The sequence below is a fragment of the Calidris pugnax genome, unplaced genomic scaffold (assembly GCF_001431845.1).
Source record: "Calidris pugnax isolate Ruff unplaced genomic scaffold, ASM143184v1 scaffold32, whole genome shotgun sequence".
In the NCBI taxonomy this organism is placed as follows: Eukaryota; Metazoa; Chordata; class Aves; order Charadriiformes; family Scolopacidae; genus Calidris; species Calidris pugnax.
In genome coordinates, this window is record NW_015090783.1 from 2,124,482 (window position 1) to 2,141,238 (window position 16,757).

Consider the following 16,757-nt stretch of genomic DNA (forward strand, 5'->3'; position numbering starts at 1 on the left):
TTCTTTGAGCAGCCTTTGAGGATTTTGTCCAAAATAAAGAAAACTGGTGTATTTTGAAAAAGATACGGCAAAGTTGAATAGTCAAATCCTTGTCTAAAAGAAGAGAATGCAAGCTCCTGCCTATACAGGACTTGAAACCCTTTTCAGTGGCAACCCTTCCAGCGGTTTGGATTCCCACATACAATGATAAGTGACAGAATAACATGATTTTTCCTGAACTAACCCACAGCTCTGCAAAAGAATAATTAGATCTGAGAATCTCTTCACAGACGTATCTTGGGATATTGATACATTGCACATACCTCACCTTTGCGTTTCAATTCAGAAACAACATTAAAGAGTCAAGAGTGAACTGTGCAAGACTATAAATGCTCACCAACATCGTGGATGAACCGCTCAATTTTCGACTGCATGCCCCAGTATCTGAACTCGACTTTACAAAGTTTATATGCACACATGATGGGGTATTTCCCAGGGTTGTTCTTGTACTCTTGAATCCAGTCTTCTGACAGGGGGCCTCTTTTAGTCTTCACTGATTTATACAGCTTCGGATCCTCCTCAGCTTTGTATTCATGTGGAGGGATAGGATCTTTAACAATATCAATAGGATCTATAGAAAGAGAATAGAAACAGTTAGACATTTCCTTTTCCCAAACAAAAGAAAATACCATTTTTCAGGAGTTATTTCTGTTTTAGTAAGTCCCAGAAGCATTATAGCAATTTAGTTTCTTTTTACTTACACTTAAACAACTGATATTTAAATTGTTTATACATTGCTCCTGGGCAGCGATCAGCTCTGCCAGAGGAACTAGTACGCACAGTTCCAGCAAACAGAGGCTTTGCTCCAAATAGATATTTTTGCCCACAGTGACTGCAGATCCACAGCACTCTGGCAGATCCGCGCACTCCGTCTTTCCAGCTCCAAAAAGATCTTTTGTACACTCCATCTTTCAGCTTTTCTAATATCACTCCTAGTGCTACAGCTCTGTCTCATCTGAGACAGTTAAATACACCTGTCCTTTCTTAGCACTGTTATGGAAAAGAAGCTACCCACTGAACAGCTTATCTTTGGAGTCCATCAAGTGAAGTTACTGGTAACTCCCCAAGTGCTAGTTAGACCAGATGTACTATGGAAGGCAGAAAGTTTAATCTAAGTCCCAGTTAACACTTCAACAATGGAGAAGTGGAAACTGCAGTGGGAGCAGAGTGAATGCACGCATTTTAAAGATCTGCAGCCCCCACTCCAGATCTCAGCAGAAGTATCTGAACTTTGGATTGAAGGGCAGGATTGCACTTCCCAAGAAACAACAGTTCTTCCGACACTTCTCAATGAGGCAGCATGACTCAAGCCTATTTGTTCAGCACTGAAAGCCCGATCAGATAGGCTTAGGAATGAGGACAATCAATCTGAAGTTCAAAACAGAGAATTTTAAATCACTTAACACTCAAGTAAAATTTCACGGGATGACTGCTATGTCCCACACGTCAACAGCACTCAAGGAGCCGGAGCAGCCACTAGATGTCCTTCCCCAGAGCTCCTGCTGTGGCCAGCACAGCGTGGGACTGCCAGAAGTCAGCCAGAGCTCAACACTTCTCCAGTCCCAGCGGCTTCAGAGCAAGGGATGCTTCAGTCCCGCGTGGCTGTCACTGCCAGGGCTCCCTGCCACGCAGCCGGGTCCCCAGCAATTGCCAAGGGCAAAGACCACGATGGACAGCAAGACAGGAATTGCTATGACACTTGCCATTCTCTGCCTTTTTGTAAGACGTTCCCTTTTGCTTTTTCTCATTAAATCCATACATCTATGAGGCTCATTAACCCAATCTCCCAAAGATAGCTGTGAAGCTGCAGCATTAACCTGCATGAGGGCAAGACTAAAAGAAGGGGAAGCAAAAATGAAATACACCTTCATGTTTCAGAAGTGCAGATAGGAATGATTTTCATATATTTGAAGGAGCTACACAAATATACATCAATATTTTCCTCTTTTATGGTTATTTCTTTTTACTCCCAAAAATCATTAGATGTCTTACTCCCCTCAGGAGCTGCACAAATAAGACAGGAAAGCATCAGCTTCATTTTACAGACAGGGGATTCAAATTATTTCCATGTGATTTACATCATGCCTAGAAGAGAACTCAGGTGTCCTCCCTCTACCTGATGTAACCCTAACCAGCAGCCTGACACCAAGAGGGATGCAGGTGTGTGTTTAGGGGAAAATGGGACAGACAGATGGAACACACCAAGCAAAACACTTTACATAGCAGAAAAAAAAAAAAAGTTAAAGAAAAAGGCTAGTCACCTAGAATGGTTTGTCTTTTTTCTGCAGGAGAAAGGTTGAACACGTTTACATGGTCTCCCGGATCAGTTTTGTAGTATGTCTCAATATCAATAGAGAACTTCTCCACAAAAGGACACGTATACCTGAAAACGAGAACAATGCACTTAGAATTAATCCCGCTCAGCTTGACAAGCGGAGAAAATGCTTTCCTAAGATGTACAAAATCAGCCTCAAATCCCAGCCAGCCTTCACTTGTGTTTTACTTCAGGTACGCTTAAAATACCAACTCTACAGACTCAAGAGATTTTCTTTGATAACTTCTTAAGACACGTGCTTGCCTCGGACGTGTGGCTTCACTGGAATAGCTCTGGTTTGGTAAAATCCCAAGCCCACAGCAAAGGGATGTGCTCCCCATGAGGTGTTACATGGATTGCAGGTGAGAAGACACCAATGTACCCCATGCAATTACTGGAGACTGGGCACCCATATTGACCAAGAAAAAACCTCCCAGGGTGGCAACAAGCAAGCACTGGCAGGAGAAATCCTGAGAGGACTACCACGTCTCACTTTGCAAAGACACTGACAAAAACCTGCAATTTAGTTTGACAACATCTCCTCCAGGAGAAGATTACCAGGACAGACTGCTTTTAAAGGAGCAGTTTCCAGCAAGGAGATAACTTTTGGGTCTGCTGTACTCACAAGTTATGTTATCCTTGCAGGTATGACACAGATACAAACACAAGGACAACCTTGGAAATGCATCTCTACCAGGAGAAAAGCAGAGTTCTTGCCTGGAAGCTATGGCAGAATAAAATACGGACTGGTTCTGTGCAGCGCCAGGTTTCCTGGCCAACTGATTGACTCATGGGCATTTCAAGAGAACAGATAAAAACAGCCCGGCAGTGGACTTTAATCACTTCAAAGTCAGACAGCTCCATTATATTTAGTCATGAGCAACTGCTTGTGCGCAGGCACTGACTCCCCACTTCACCCAGACTAATGTTACTTGTAGGGAGCAGCAAAATCAGAACTATGAAACTTTTCTAGTTTTTTGATAATAATAAAAATATCCATTAAAGCCTTTTTATTAAGAAAGGTGACAGCAATATCAGATTTGTAAACTTGGAAAAGGGCAAATGCCCTAAACCAGCTTAACTGGCATAGAGGCTATTTATTCCACAGTATCTAAAGTCCTTCCAGACAAAATCAGCTGAAACGAGGAGGTCCCTGAGGGCTTCACAGAGCCTCTGGCGCTCTTCCCGTCTCAGGGTGAAAACCATAGGATGTAGGTTTGTTATTTTCTAGCTAAATGACAGTAAGACAGAAAAGAAGCACCAGGTTTTTTATTTATTTATTAAGATTTTTCTTCCCCTCTAAAACAAATGAATCCTGTCTTACTTGACAGTGTTCAGCATGACAACTGTCCCATCACTGTACATTTATAACTTCACTGAGCTAGCAGATATCTGCGACATTAAGCAGAACATGCAGTGCAGGATACCAGACTAAATAAAAACCATTCAAGCTTTTCCATGCTTTGATGGACAAAACAGCTCGCATTTTAGAGCAACCACAAATTCCCAAGTATGTACGCAGTCAGCTCTGGCAACTCCTGAGGTTAAGCACTGTGTAAGAATTTTAGGGCTTGACCCCAGTTTCTCTAAAGGATATTACTGGAGATGAAAGAGATGCCACTGCCACACAGAGTGACATCAAATCCTCTCTCTAAAGTAGGGAGATGTCTCTGGACATCTTGATAAGTTTTACCTTGTCCTGGTATAAGGATACGCATTCCACGACTCCTCTTCGACTCGCAGAGCTGCCTTGGGCAATATTGACCGAAACCAGCTGGGTATGTGCATACCAATGTGGTACACTTTGTGAGTATACTGCCCGTTGCCTCCCGGTCCATCCATGTACGGCCTGTTCTCCAGGATCTCTACTCCACTGCCTTCCCCACATGTCTCCTCTCTGCTCTTTTTCTGAAAGGGAAAAATATGTCACAGTTAATCCTCCCAGTGCATTGTACATACCAAGGTCTCAAAGCACATGAACGTCGGGGATGGTTTCTAGGACTCCTTTTGAGCAGCGCTTCATACAGACAGCAGAACGGTAGCAGGATCCTGGCAGTAAGATTACCAAACCTAGAGATTATAAAGGAAAAGATTTAGAGACTCATCTGGCTAACGCAGATCAGAGATCTGATTTATCAGGGATCCTGTAAAAACCCGGATTTGCAATAAGAGACAGTCTGAATGGTGACCTAATGACACCTCGATTCCTGCTCCTTCAACAGGTTACACATGGCTCTTCCTGGGAGCACACGAAACCTGGGCTCCAGCTGTGAACCACTCGGGAGCAGGAAAAGCTTTCTCATCTGTGGATGACACGGTGCAGGGGAGTTTAGCCAACTTGGCAGATTCTCGTGGTGTTGTATCAGCGTGAAGAATCATACACACGCTCGGTGCAACATCACAGCACTGATGACTATTTTATGACCTAAAACCACAGGATTTGGGGGCTTGTTGCTTGTGGTCTGGCAGGGCAGCAGCTCTCCAAGAACAGCTTGGAGACTATGCTCTGCTAATTAAGATATTTAGAAGAAACAACCCAAGTTTGCCAGAATGCACACAGCACCCCCTGGCAGCCTCCTTATTTTGGCTTATTTGTAACATTGTCCCTCATTGAGAAACCTGGCAAAAATTCCTTCAATAAAAAAATACTAATTTCAGTGCTTCTAAGAAGAGCTAGAGGCAAACCAAATATTTATTCATTTGTAACACATTTCAGCAGATTGGATGATGTATAACCTTCATCATTTCCAAACAACAGATTCATATTGTTAGTATTTTGAGTTTATTGTTTGTATTTGAGAGGAAAGTACTTTGGAAAGTAAGAAAAAAAAAATGGAATTTTATACAAGAATCAACTGTGAAATATAACACAACAACAACCTCTCATTTTTGGCATACAAACAATTCAAAGGATAACATGGTTTAACAGAAAATGATTAATAAGATGCAAGAGATCAGCTTCTCCTCTTTTGAGGACAGGATGATAAGCCAACACAGCTATTTAGAAGTAAATAGCCCTCTTTTTAAAGAACTCTCAAGTGATTTTAAATTTAAACAGCTGTAACCGGCAAATCTAAATAACTGACAGTCTAAATAGTAATTTTTTTCCTGCTCCAAAGCACTTTTTTACAGTTTATATCTAACATTCAGCTGGCAGTTCATTAAAACACACATCCTCTTAAAACAAATTACTGTCTTTCAGTTCTTATATAAGCACTGACCAAGTCCTGTACAAATATTTATGACAGTAACATTAAATAATCTTGATGACCCAAAAATCTGGTTAATTCAAAGGTCTCGGAAAAGGCAGTAACCCAGCAGGCATAGCGAATGTGTCAGACAGAATAATAGCACAGCATCTGCTCTGAACAGTTGATACAAATTATGGAGATCTAGAGTTTTATTATATGGCATAAGCACGTGGAAATCATAAGCAGAGGAAATATGGGTTCTCTTTGTGCCAAGTTATCACATGTAGAATCATACACCGGCTAGATTTAAAACTCCATTCTAGCTTGTGTGGTTACCAGCAATTCCAAGGCAAATCTGCAAGACCTCATTTGGGAGCAAAACATATTTAGTAGATTTTAAATTTCAAAAGAAACCACCGCACTAAGTGGACTCAGCACCTGGTTCCCAGATTTACAAATGCTCATATTGCACTGGAAAACCAACACACTGAAGATTTCTTTTTAATAGCCATGTTCAATGTAAAAATGGATAAAAATACCCTGTATGCTTCCTTTCTCAGAGTGAGATTTCATACTTTTCCTTTCAGAGCTACATCTGAGATACGCCATATGCCTTCCATTCCTCCAATAGCTCTCCACCTCTTGACACTCTTCAGAGGGTCTGGCTTTGAAGCCCAGACAACAATGACAGTCCAAACACACAGAGCTAACCCTAACATTTTCCACTTTTCTTTCCCCCATTGAACCAGTTTTGATAAAACCTCTCTGCATGAAGATGACTTGCCTGGTTCTCACCCTACAGCTAGAACCCCAGCAAACCTGCAAGATTGGCCAAATTTGCTTTAAACGAATACTTCCCTAAGCAGCTTGGTAGCGCTAACACTCAGCTTCTCAGACAGAGCTGTCTGATGGCTGGAGATGTGATGGGTGGCACGGTGTTATGGTCCCAACACTCGGTGAGGGAAGTAAGAAGGGAACAACCCAAATTAACTGAGACTCTTTGCGGAAGTCGGTTCATGTCCCATTTCTGGCTATTTTAGTCATTTCTATGCATCTGCAGAAGACTACGAACCCTATTCTGAGAGCAGCGCAAGCTTCCTCCTTCAGCTTCTCCAAATGATCAATCCACAGCCTCTTTCATCCAGTCGAAAGCCTTAGGCAAATTTTGGTGCTACACATTCCTCCGGCTTGTCATTCCAAGATACAACAAGGGACAGCAAGAACATTTTCTTAGATTAATGTGAAATAAGAGCTGCACCTCTGCATGCCAAAAAAACCCCAACAAATCAGAGCTGCAAAGCTTGTACCCCAAACTATCTTTTGAGCCAGGACCTTTGAGTCAGGCCAATTTATACTCAAAACACAACATAACTTACTGCTGGGAAGGATAGTATGGTCAAAGAAAAACCCTGCATGATAAACCTACACAAAGCTGCTTTCCAGCCCTGTGTGCTCTCATGCTCACCAGTTAGCTTGCTGAGAAGGCAACAAGCCCCAGCAAGGTCAGGAAGGACCGAACAACACAGGTGAGATGGCAAACGGTACCATTACCAACCAGTCATAAAGACAAAAAGAAGATACTTTTCTCAGACAATAAAAATAAAGACATCAGCCACACGCACTCAAGAGACCAGGATGATACTCTGCGCCTAAGTGGTACTGTGAAAGCACACCACTTATGGAAGTGGAGAGTAATTTGCTTTTCAACCATATAGCCTCTTCATGTCTATTGTGACTCCGCTAAAGCGTGGAGAGGGCTTGTTACAAGGAAGTGGTCTGCAAACAACAATTAAAAAATAACCATTGATTAGGAAAGCATTTGACTTGAAAAGTGTCTGGCAAGCCCTCTCCAAAGAGCATCTGTCTGCTGGGAGTGGCAGATGTGCAGGCATTTTAGGGTCAGTCTTCAAGGCTTCACCCTCATAGACCCACAACCCCTACGAGAAGTAGAGACTTTATTTAGCAGATTACCTGGGTTATTACTCCTTGCTACTCACTGAAAACAGGATCTTCCCTCTATATAAATATCTGAGGAATGGTCCCCAACAAAATCAAAGAGTAGCTAACAGCCTCTATATGCAAGTTATCTAAGCTGTAATCACAGTAAACTGTCTTATATTGTATTACAACAGGAAATCCAGTCATCCCTTTAGAAGTCCCTCTCTCTGCTGATGACACTCCATGTTCTGCACAGTCCCATCAATAGCTTTCCAGGACAGATGGTGACACAGATCCCTTCTAGCTAAAGTAATAGCATTAAATTACTCATAACAGGGAACCCAGAGAAGCAGATGCACCATGATTAGCAAGAATGCCAGTTACTTAAAGGCTTCTATTAAAATAAATCTCTTGGCACAGCAGCATAGCATGGGACACAGCACATGACCTCACCATAACAATCATAGATGAATAATTCCCATGAATGTCATCTAAACATTGGGCTAGCCTAACCCCATTTATCATCCGTCCTTCACAACAGGAGACAAACGGCTGTAAACAAAGCCTTCCACTAGCAAAGGCAGGTTGATCAGTTCTCACATCTCCCATCCCCTTTCCCTGTCAGAAACGTGTCTCACAATCAGCCAACACCATGGACCACATCTCGCAATGCCTTAGTCCAGCAAACTTCTCCTGGAACAACTGAGTGAGACCAGGTGATTAAACACAAGTTGTTTGTTTTTCTAGTGGGGTACGGCTCAGTAAAGGAATGACAGCCAATGGCAATGGAAACCCCCACATCTTGAGGAGTTCTCACTACAGCTGGAGGAACAGCATTCACAGAACAAGAATGCATAACACTGGGTAAAACAACTAAGATATGCCTTATTGTATCAGCTTGAGAAATACAGAAGTCAGGCTGTGGAAATTAAACTTGCCTTGTAGTGTTTTGCTTTTGGTGAATTAGAAGAAAAACCAACCCCACCAACCAACGCAGTATTGCTCAGAAGACAAAGGAGATTATTATCCTAAATCAACAGAGTCCTCCTCCTTGTGTTTCAGCCCCCGAGTAAAGCACGGGCTCAGGTGCCTACACAGAGAATCTCTGCAAACCCTACAGCAGCACTGCAAATGGCTCAGGAGTTTAGTTTCTCCTGAAGTTTCTTTTATTGTAACTTACTACTTTGAGCACTGCAATGGTACTGCAGAGAACAGTAAAGATAGGGTAGGTTGCAAGGTGGTAATAGGCAATCCAGGCATTGTGCTAGCTTTTAAAAATAGATTATAGCCATAATCTTACCTTGTTTACCACTGATAATTGTTTACAGTACAACCCCTCAATCTAAATAAGTTAGGTAGTGATTACAAAAGGCTGAAATGCTTTAGCTTCACGATGAAGTTTCTTGGTGCATCACAGCAACACACACAGCACCAGTGGCCTACCTCAATGACCTGGCAGAGTTCTGATTTGAGATTATTTGAATTATGAAGATTGACAGCACTATGTTTGGTAGACCCGTTGTCCAAAAATAATGAAGACACAAATCATTGTCTGGAAACAATAACGAGAAGATTTTTTGCTTTCCTCCTCCCGCTCCCATTTGGCAACAGGGTATTTTGATAGTCCAGACAAATTCTTCTGGGAGAATCCATTAAAATAACACTGAAGTATTGGGATTTTTTTTATCCCATTTACACACAAATATGGATACAAGAAGTTAACTGAAACCATCAACCAGCTGTAAACAGTGACAGCAAACAAAGGCATCTATGTAACCACTGAACAAGAACATGACAGCAAATATCCCCAGAGGATCCTGCTAACATACTTGCTCATACTCTTGTGGAAAGGGAGGCTGGAAAACATTCTCTATGGCCAATTACTATTTTTTTATTGTTTTGGATGCTAAGGCTACCACAAATGCCAATTAAGTCCCCAGAAACAGACCTGTCCTTTGGGAACCAGAGAAAGCCTAAATTGCCCCATGCAATCCACCAGTCAACAAAAAACTGAAGCTGCCTGGGATGGATGACTCCTGCTAGCACTGGACAGGTTTTACGACCTGATTTCCCTGATCAGACCTGTTTAAATTTTTTTCTGTTCAGTTTTAGAAAGGAAATATGAAGGCTCCTCAGACAGAAAGAGTTGAGTAACAAAATTTAGGCTGGGAGAGGAATAAACTACTTGTTTTCAATCCCTTCCATACATTAAGGGAAAATATTCTCAACTATCTCCGGTTGGACATTATTGATGCTGATGGAGATTCCACTCTTCTAATTTTACAAAGTGCTGCCTTCTTTCCATCACCAGCTGCCTTCCTTGATGTGCTCCCAGCAGCTGCCTACCAGCCATCATCATCTCCTACCTGCAGGCACTGTGCAAGAGCAGAAGCTGCATGTACAAAGCAGGTACCAGTTAGACTACGATTGGAGTGTTGCACATGGTAGCCATTTCCAGAAATGTTGGGAGAGGTTATAAGGTTAGAAGCAGAGCAGCCTGTTAGCCTCAGCCATGTATCTGGGCTTATTGTGGCGATACTAATAATCAAACCCCGCAAATAAACCAGCATGACAACAGATGCACAGTTTCAGCCATAGCTGCTGCAAGCCAGAACTAAACAGCACCTAAATCCAGAAAGCCAATGATAGAGATACTGGAAAATACCAAAAGGTTCTGAAAGTAATGCACTGTTTATTCTTAACAGTTTTTTCCCCAGCACAGGATTTTGGTACACGGATAGCATGTACAGTGGTGATGTGCATGCACATAGGTGTATCCGTTCTCCCTTCAGCTGTCTCTTGCTGCAGTATGACTCAGCTCTGTGTTCTGTTAACCACTCCTTTCTGAGCATTTGAATTGACATCTAATTCATTATGAGCAATCTGCTTTCACCACCGACAACCTTCTGCCTGCTGATACAGAGATCTGATAGACCAGGCACCATTCGTGGACAGTATTCACTGCAGGTAATCAAAAATTTGGTCTTTGACTATAAAACCAAAGTGTTGGTTTATCCTTAGAAGTAGAGTCATACTTCCCAGGCTGGTTTTTGTTGTTTTTTTTTTCATTTCAAAATGTGTGTTTCAAAGACCTAAACCACTCAATTAAAATGATATCACCATAATCAGGATGATACTGGAGCAAAAAGCTTTTTCCCCTGTGTGAAAGAAGGGTTCAGAGGAGATGGTACTATTCCACTCCTACAGAAGCCAAGAAGGAGAACTTCTGATCAGATCAAACCCAACATAATTTTATCAGTGCATAACATGTTCTAAGAGCAAGCAGGAAGTTACATAAATTAAATTAAAATTAAAAATCACCCTTACTGTTATTAATGCATTAGAGTGCAGAAGTAGAACAGCACACACAACTTCTTGCTGTCAAAGGCTTTTGTGCCACAGTCAGACTGAGTCCTCTCACATTAAAAATGAATTAATAAGCACCATTTTAAGAGGGAGAAAGTAACCTGAAGACACAGAGCTGTAAGCAGGCCCGGGTCTAGCATCCAGGTCTTTCAAGCCCCATTTCAGCATCCTCACCATCATGCAGCAGTCATCTTCACTGGGCTTGACCTTTGCCAAAATAGAGCGAAACAGCCCTCAAACAGGGAAGCTTCTCTACTCCTGTTTTGCAGGAGTTGAGTGCAGTCTTACTGGTTATATTGGAAAGACAGTATTAAAGGCAGTCAGGAGCTAGGAACTCTGTTCCCTCAGGGATGGGTTTTAATAGTATTTTTGAGCCTGCACTTTGTAAGGTACAAACGAGAAACAATTCACATCAAGTTGGACTGACAGTCCTTCAACAACAACAACAACATTGCTGGAGGGCAGTAAGGGACTTGTGAGTTTTGTTCTTGTTACTAATAAGGCAAGGCTTACTCTATCTCATCCTGCAGAGTTAAGTTGGCACTGCCTTAACGGGAAATGAAGTCCAACTGCAATGGGATTCCCCATTCTCTCCACTAACACTCTTCCTGCCCTTTCAGAAGTTGTGGACACCACAGGACCATGTTTTTGTTTATACCACGTGGACCACATTATGAATGCAAGCAACTTTAAGCCGCAACATCTGTTTCCATGGCAATGGGACTGCATCAGCAATCCACTGGGTTTAGTTTAGGCCATCTTCACCCAGGCTTCAGCACTGCACACAAATCATTACTGTTAGCAGCAAACCAAGTGATGTCACTAGTAACCATGGTGCCCACAGCTGAGGTTTCCGTGTGCCCTTTGCGCTCTAACATGCATCCTTCACGCATGACAATAATTTTAATCCAATTAGTGCTGTTAAAAAAAAAAAAAATACACGAAGGGCCACTGTCAATGCTTATTTAACAAAGGAAGGTTAGTTCGAGTCAATATGATAACAATCAGAACATGAGGCTTTGCAATAGCACTTTGACTCCAAGCCTCATTGCACTGTACACGTAGGAATGACCTGAAACCCTGGGGAGAGGGGCAAGAAATCTGTTCCTCATCAATGGCTTTATTAATAAAGGCCAAAGAGCAGCTGTTTTAAAAACCCTCCTTCTAGATTTGATCAATGGCTGGGCAACATGCACTGCTTCATTCCATCTAGGCAATACCCCTTCCCCCAAACACCAGTGCTTCACCAGCTGAACATAAAACCCGGTCTTAAGTGTTCCTACCATCCAGTCAAAAACAAACAAAAGGAGTCCTCAAGTAAGTGAGAGGGTTGTAAAGTGTGTGTGCAGGAAAATGAGAAGATGCCCCATCCTGGCAAAACACTAGTCATAATGCCATGAAAAGACCGCCACTTTCCAGGCTGCTGTATCAGATGGCCAGGGAGGACAGCTCTATCAATACAGAGACATTTCACAGAGACCTAAGGCTTCGCTGCCCATGAGCACAGTCTCCTCCAGACCCACTCACTTAATGGATCAACAAACCACCTTCACATACCTCCCCAGCACTGGGTTTGGAAGCGATAGATTCCAGCAGTGACTCTGTCTCAGCAGGAGCAGGGCTGTCCTACACACAACTGGGGGTTATGCTCAGAGCCATCAGGATAGCCAGACACCTTTTGCCCTTCCTTCTCAAGATAAGTCTGGTTTCATTGGGGATATCTAAACACATTAACTTATTAGGTAGATGATTTTGAGAGTAACCATAAAGTAGTTAGCATCTGTCTTCCCAACCTAGTATTGCATAGCTGCAATTTCCAGCAGGGTTCCCCTTTGGGTCCTTCCCAGCTCTGCTGGAAGCTGCCATCTGATCACCTCCCTGCCTGCAGCAGGGATATTACAGGGCTCGCCCTTCAAGTTTACCGAGCAAGAATATGGACTCTAACACAGGAACTGCTGGCCTTTTGTCCCATGCTTCAAATCACTGTGTAATGTTGCCTCCAAGGACGTATGAAGCACCCAAGGAGAAAGAAGATGTCACACAGGCTGTCAGCGACCTGCTTTCTGACAGGAGGTAGGTTAATGTCCAGGAGATCCCAGGTCCATTCCTGCCACCCCTTTGCTATCCTGAGAGATGTTTGAGGTAGGGGTCACAGCCCTTTGCAGCTGCAAGAACCTCCTCCCTCTGGGTTTCCAGCCCCAAATCCTGCAAGACTCCCAGCCAGCAGAAACAGAGCATAACTGAGCATGCAGAAGGCCCTGAAGAAGAGAGCATTCTCACCCAAGCAAATGCAGGTTACCTGTACCGCATCTGCAGCACCATCATTCTTGACAGCTTTTCTTGTAAGGTAAAACACATTCCTAATAAAAGCCCTAAAAGTTAAAGGCAGGACAGGTTGTCAGCAGCAGATTCTCGTAAGATAGAGCAGAAATATGCACAGCATCGATTTGTACAAGTGTTGTATGCTCTGAATTATTTAGAATGGGGTCTCAATATTAATGAAGCTGTTTGTACAAAACCAGGATATTTTGGGGACAATCAATTGTGCAGGACTATAAATAATTTACAACATTAAGAGAACCCTTCTCATGGCTGCACATTAATCACTTTGCCTTATGAAGGCACCCAGTCACACTCCTACAGAGCCAGGGCTGGATGTGCCAGAGGCACATGAAATAGGAATCATTTTATTATGAAGATACCTCAAACTTGTTTACCCCATATGCTCCATCTTTCAAAATGTCTACTACACTTCCAGCTCAGTATTTCATCTTGCCTTGAGTATTTCCTTCCTTGTCTTTAAATGGATTTTTCACTGCATTAACTCTTCCACAGACATTGTCTGTGAGAATTACTGTCCCTGGTAGGTAGAGGGAGGTAAAGTAAGTTGCCCGTTACTATACTGCAAGTAGGAGACAAAATTTCAACTCTGCATGTTTTGGACCATTTCTGATCCTCTGACAACATCCCTTAGATTTTAGGAACCCAATGCAACTATTCACTAACAATAGATTGTATGCTAAAATACTGGAGGAGTGGTTTAAAGAAATCCCTACAGTTTTCCTAGTACTTAATTCATTACTTGCCTTCAGGTATTTGAAAAAGTCAGAACCTAATCTGGGTCAATAGCAAATATTTTGTCCACAAGTCAGAAATTTTCGTTCATAAGAATAAAAAACAAAGAAAAAGGATTTTTGACAGCCACCAAATCAGTAGGATTGCCACTGCTGCATCCTGTATTAAAACCAGTACAAATCTGAAGTTTAAAATAATTTTTGTGTTATAACTTTATCTCAGCTTCACTCAGTTTTCTTAGAGAAAGAGAGCACGTGTGAACTGCCAAAGCAACACAGCTCACTACTCTAAAATCAATCTTCTTTTCATCAGGTATGGAATAACAGCCTGCTTAAGAACTGGATTCCAGGATAATGACTACAAAACAAGGAAAAAAGTCAATGTTGAAAAGATGTTTGCTATTTCTATATGTTTTCACAAAATGCTAACTCTTATGGGTGTCATAGTCACCTGTACAAATTACCAGATCTGGTACCACTGAACATAGCTGTACCACCCCTGTTCTCACAGCTAAGCCACTGCGAGTGTCTTACTCTCCTCTTTCAGAAGGATGCAAGACCTCATGGTCACGAAGAAAAGGTTATGAAAACCAGAGGAAGATGGCAGAACACAGAAGTCACAGGTTTTTAATGCTGCAGCATAGAAATTGGCGGAAAAGCTTCAAACCAGGCTTTTGCTTTTAGACCTGTGAATCTTCTAGGGTCTCTGGAGCTGTCAGCAGTGTCACCTGCTTTTAAAACTAAAGCATATATGTCTATCTGTCCAGATGGCCAAGGCATCTGCAAATGAAACAAAAATAATCAGCCATCCTGTTCTTCAGTGTCCAGAGATGAAGGGTCAGTTTGTTTTCCCCCACTCAATCAATCTCTCACCATCTGCTGAGCCTGCTGGCAATTGCCAAGTGTAGCTAACAGTTTAAGGGACACGACTTTTGCACCCAGAGATCAGGACACAGCCTCAAGAACTACCACCAACAAGCACAATCTCTTAAGTCTATTCTCAAAGGTGCTACCTGAGAGCTACAAGCTAACGAAGGAGAAAACAGGACAGATCTCAATTCCCAGGATCCTGCCCGAGTTCAGCAGACGGTGCTGAGAGGATGGGTTATCTTTAACAAGACTGCCTCAAACAGGGGCCAGAGTCCTTCCCCAGTCGTGGACTCTTGAAGTGCTGAATGACAAAGTATTAACGTTATTAGCCTATAAACATGACGCAGTACCTTAAAATAAGTCTCATCCTCAAAAGGCAATCACTAGGTCCAGAAGAATATTTTTAAAGTACACGATCTTTGGAGGGAAGTCACAAGTATTCAGAGAAAACTGCATGGGGAAAACGAGGACCAGCTTTATTTACAGCAGAGAAAGCAAGCTATGCACACCGATATAAAAATAAGATTTAATAACAAGAGGAATTTTTTCGTCTTATGTAAAGGTCAGAAGGGCAATGGTCTCTCAGAATCTCATGGCATATGGAATCGCAGTAATGAACGGTATTAAGATGATAAATGGACTGACCTTTGGCTAATAACGTACTGATCTTTCTGACAAACATATTCAGATCTTGGAATACAAGCTTTGATGAGATAGAGACCTAATATTAAAGTGTGGTTTATTTCTGAGGGAAGCATACAGAAAGGTAGGTTCCCTAACCACACGAGAAAAGGAAGCAGGTATTAGAGGCAAGGATAGCTGTTGGGACACAAATATGCAGGACACTTAGAAGAGGGAGAATTAAGAGACCCTTTAATAAGATCTGTCTAATGTATGAAACGGGAAAGTGCGATCCTTTGTGCCTGACAGGCTTCAAAGTCCTCGCAGAGACAGAAATAGTGCTGGTGCTTTTGATGTGAAGTGCACAGTCAGAGAAGACTTCCAGGACAGTCAGCATTTCTGCAGGAAGAAAGAAATCCCTACAGATGCTTACAGTTGTGCCCTCCATGAAGAGTTTGTTCTTCGTGAAACTCATCTCAGCGCCCATCTCTAGTTATTTTCTGCTTACATTGGGATGGAAGCCTGCAGTTCCCCCAGTCCTATGGGCAAGTCTCAAGGACAAATTAATCTAGAGATCTCTAACTCGTGGAAGCAGGACAGGCTTTTAAATGTGCATACAGATTTTTATGAAAAAGCTGCACTACAAAACTATTGTCTAGAAGAGGCATAAAAAACCATTTCATTGTTTTGAAAAATTTCGCCTGTTTTATGTACCAAAATAAAAACAGGTCACAGTGGGAAGGAAGATCACTGGCTCTGAGCTCAGATGTAAAAATTCATGTTTTAATTTGGATAGCAAAAGAGACAAAAACTCAGCAATGCTGCAAAAACCCTCTTGTGCATATGGAAAATCTAAGATCTAACTGCTCTGCAGGCAATGCAGCAAGGGCCCACAACTTGAAGACTTTGACAACACTGTATGAGAGGTTTCCCCATGAAAATACGGATATTGATAGTCTAAAATGTAATAGAGAAAAACAATTTAGCTCAGATCTGCTGGGCTTCAAGCAAGTCAAGGGCACATTAAGCTGTAATGTAAAATTAACTTATTTATGGAAGAATTTAAGTGCTACTTAAAGTACTGAAACCACTGTCTCTGTAGATAATATTTCAGAAGCTAGCAGAAAGCAACACTTAAAAGACTTCTTGCTTCCCTTCCCCCATCCTCAAATTTAAAAATAAAAAATTAAAAAGCAAAGCAGCCAGCCACTCACTTCAGTTTTCACAGTTTTATACACCAGCCTAGAGAACTTAAATATAAAAGGAATTACAGAGCAAAATGGGCACACGCACAATGATCTATTGCATGTCTCACCTGCCTAGTGGCGCAGAGAACCAACAGAG

At 42.1% G+C, this 16,757-nt stretch overlaps 1 protein-coding gene across 5 annotated transcripts in view; it reads right to left on the reverse strand.

Moving 5' to 3' along the window:
• The window catches only part of PITPNM2 (phosphatidylinositol transfer protein, membrane associated 2), a 135,301-nt gene that overhangs the window by 51,295 nt on the left and 67,249 nt on the right, over positions 1-16,757 (reverse strand). For all 5 annotated transcript variants that reach the window (XM_014962044.1, XM_014962028.1, XM_014962037.1 and 2 more), the window contains 3 exons: positions 4,047-4,261; positions 2,301-2,422; positions 377-610 (listed from right to left, as the gene is read on the reverse strand). In XM_014962044.1, coding sequence (XP_014817530.1) covers positions 377-610; positions 2,301-2,422; positions 4,047-4,261 — 571 coding nt within the window. The remainder of the gene's footprint in view (positions 1-376; positions 611-2,300; positions 2,423-4,046; positions 4,262-16,757) is intronic.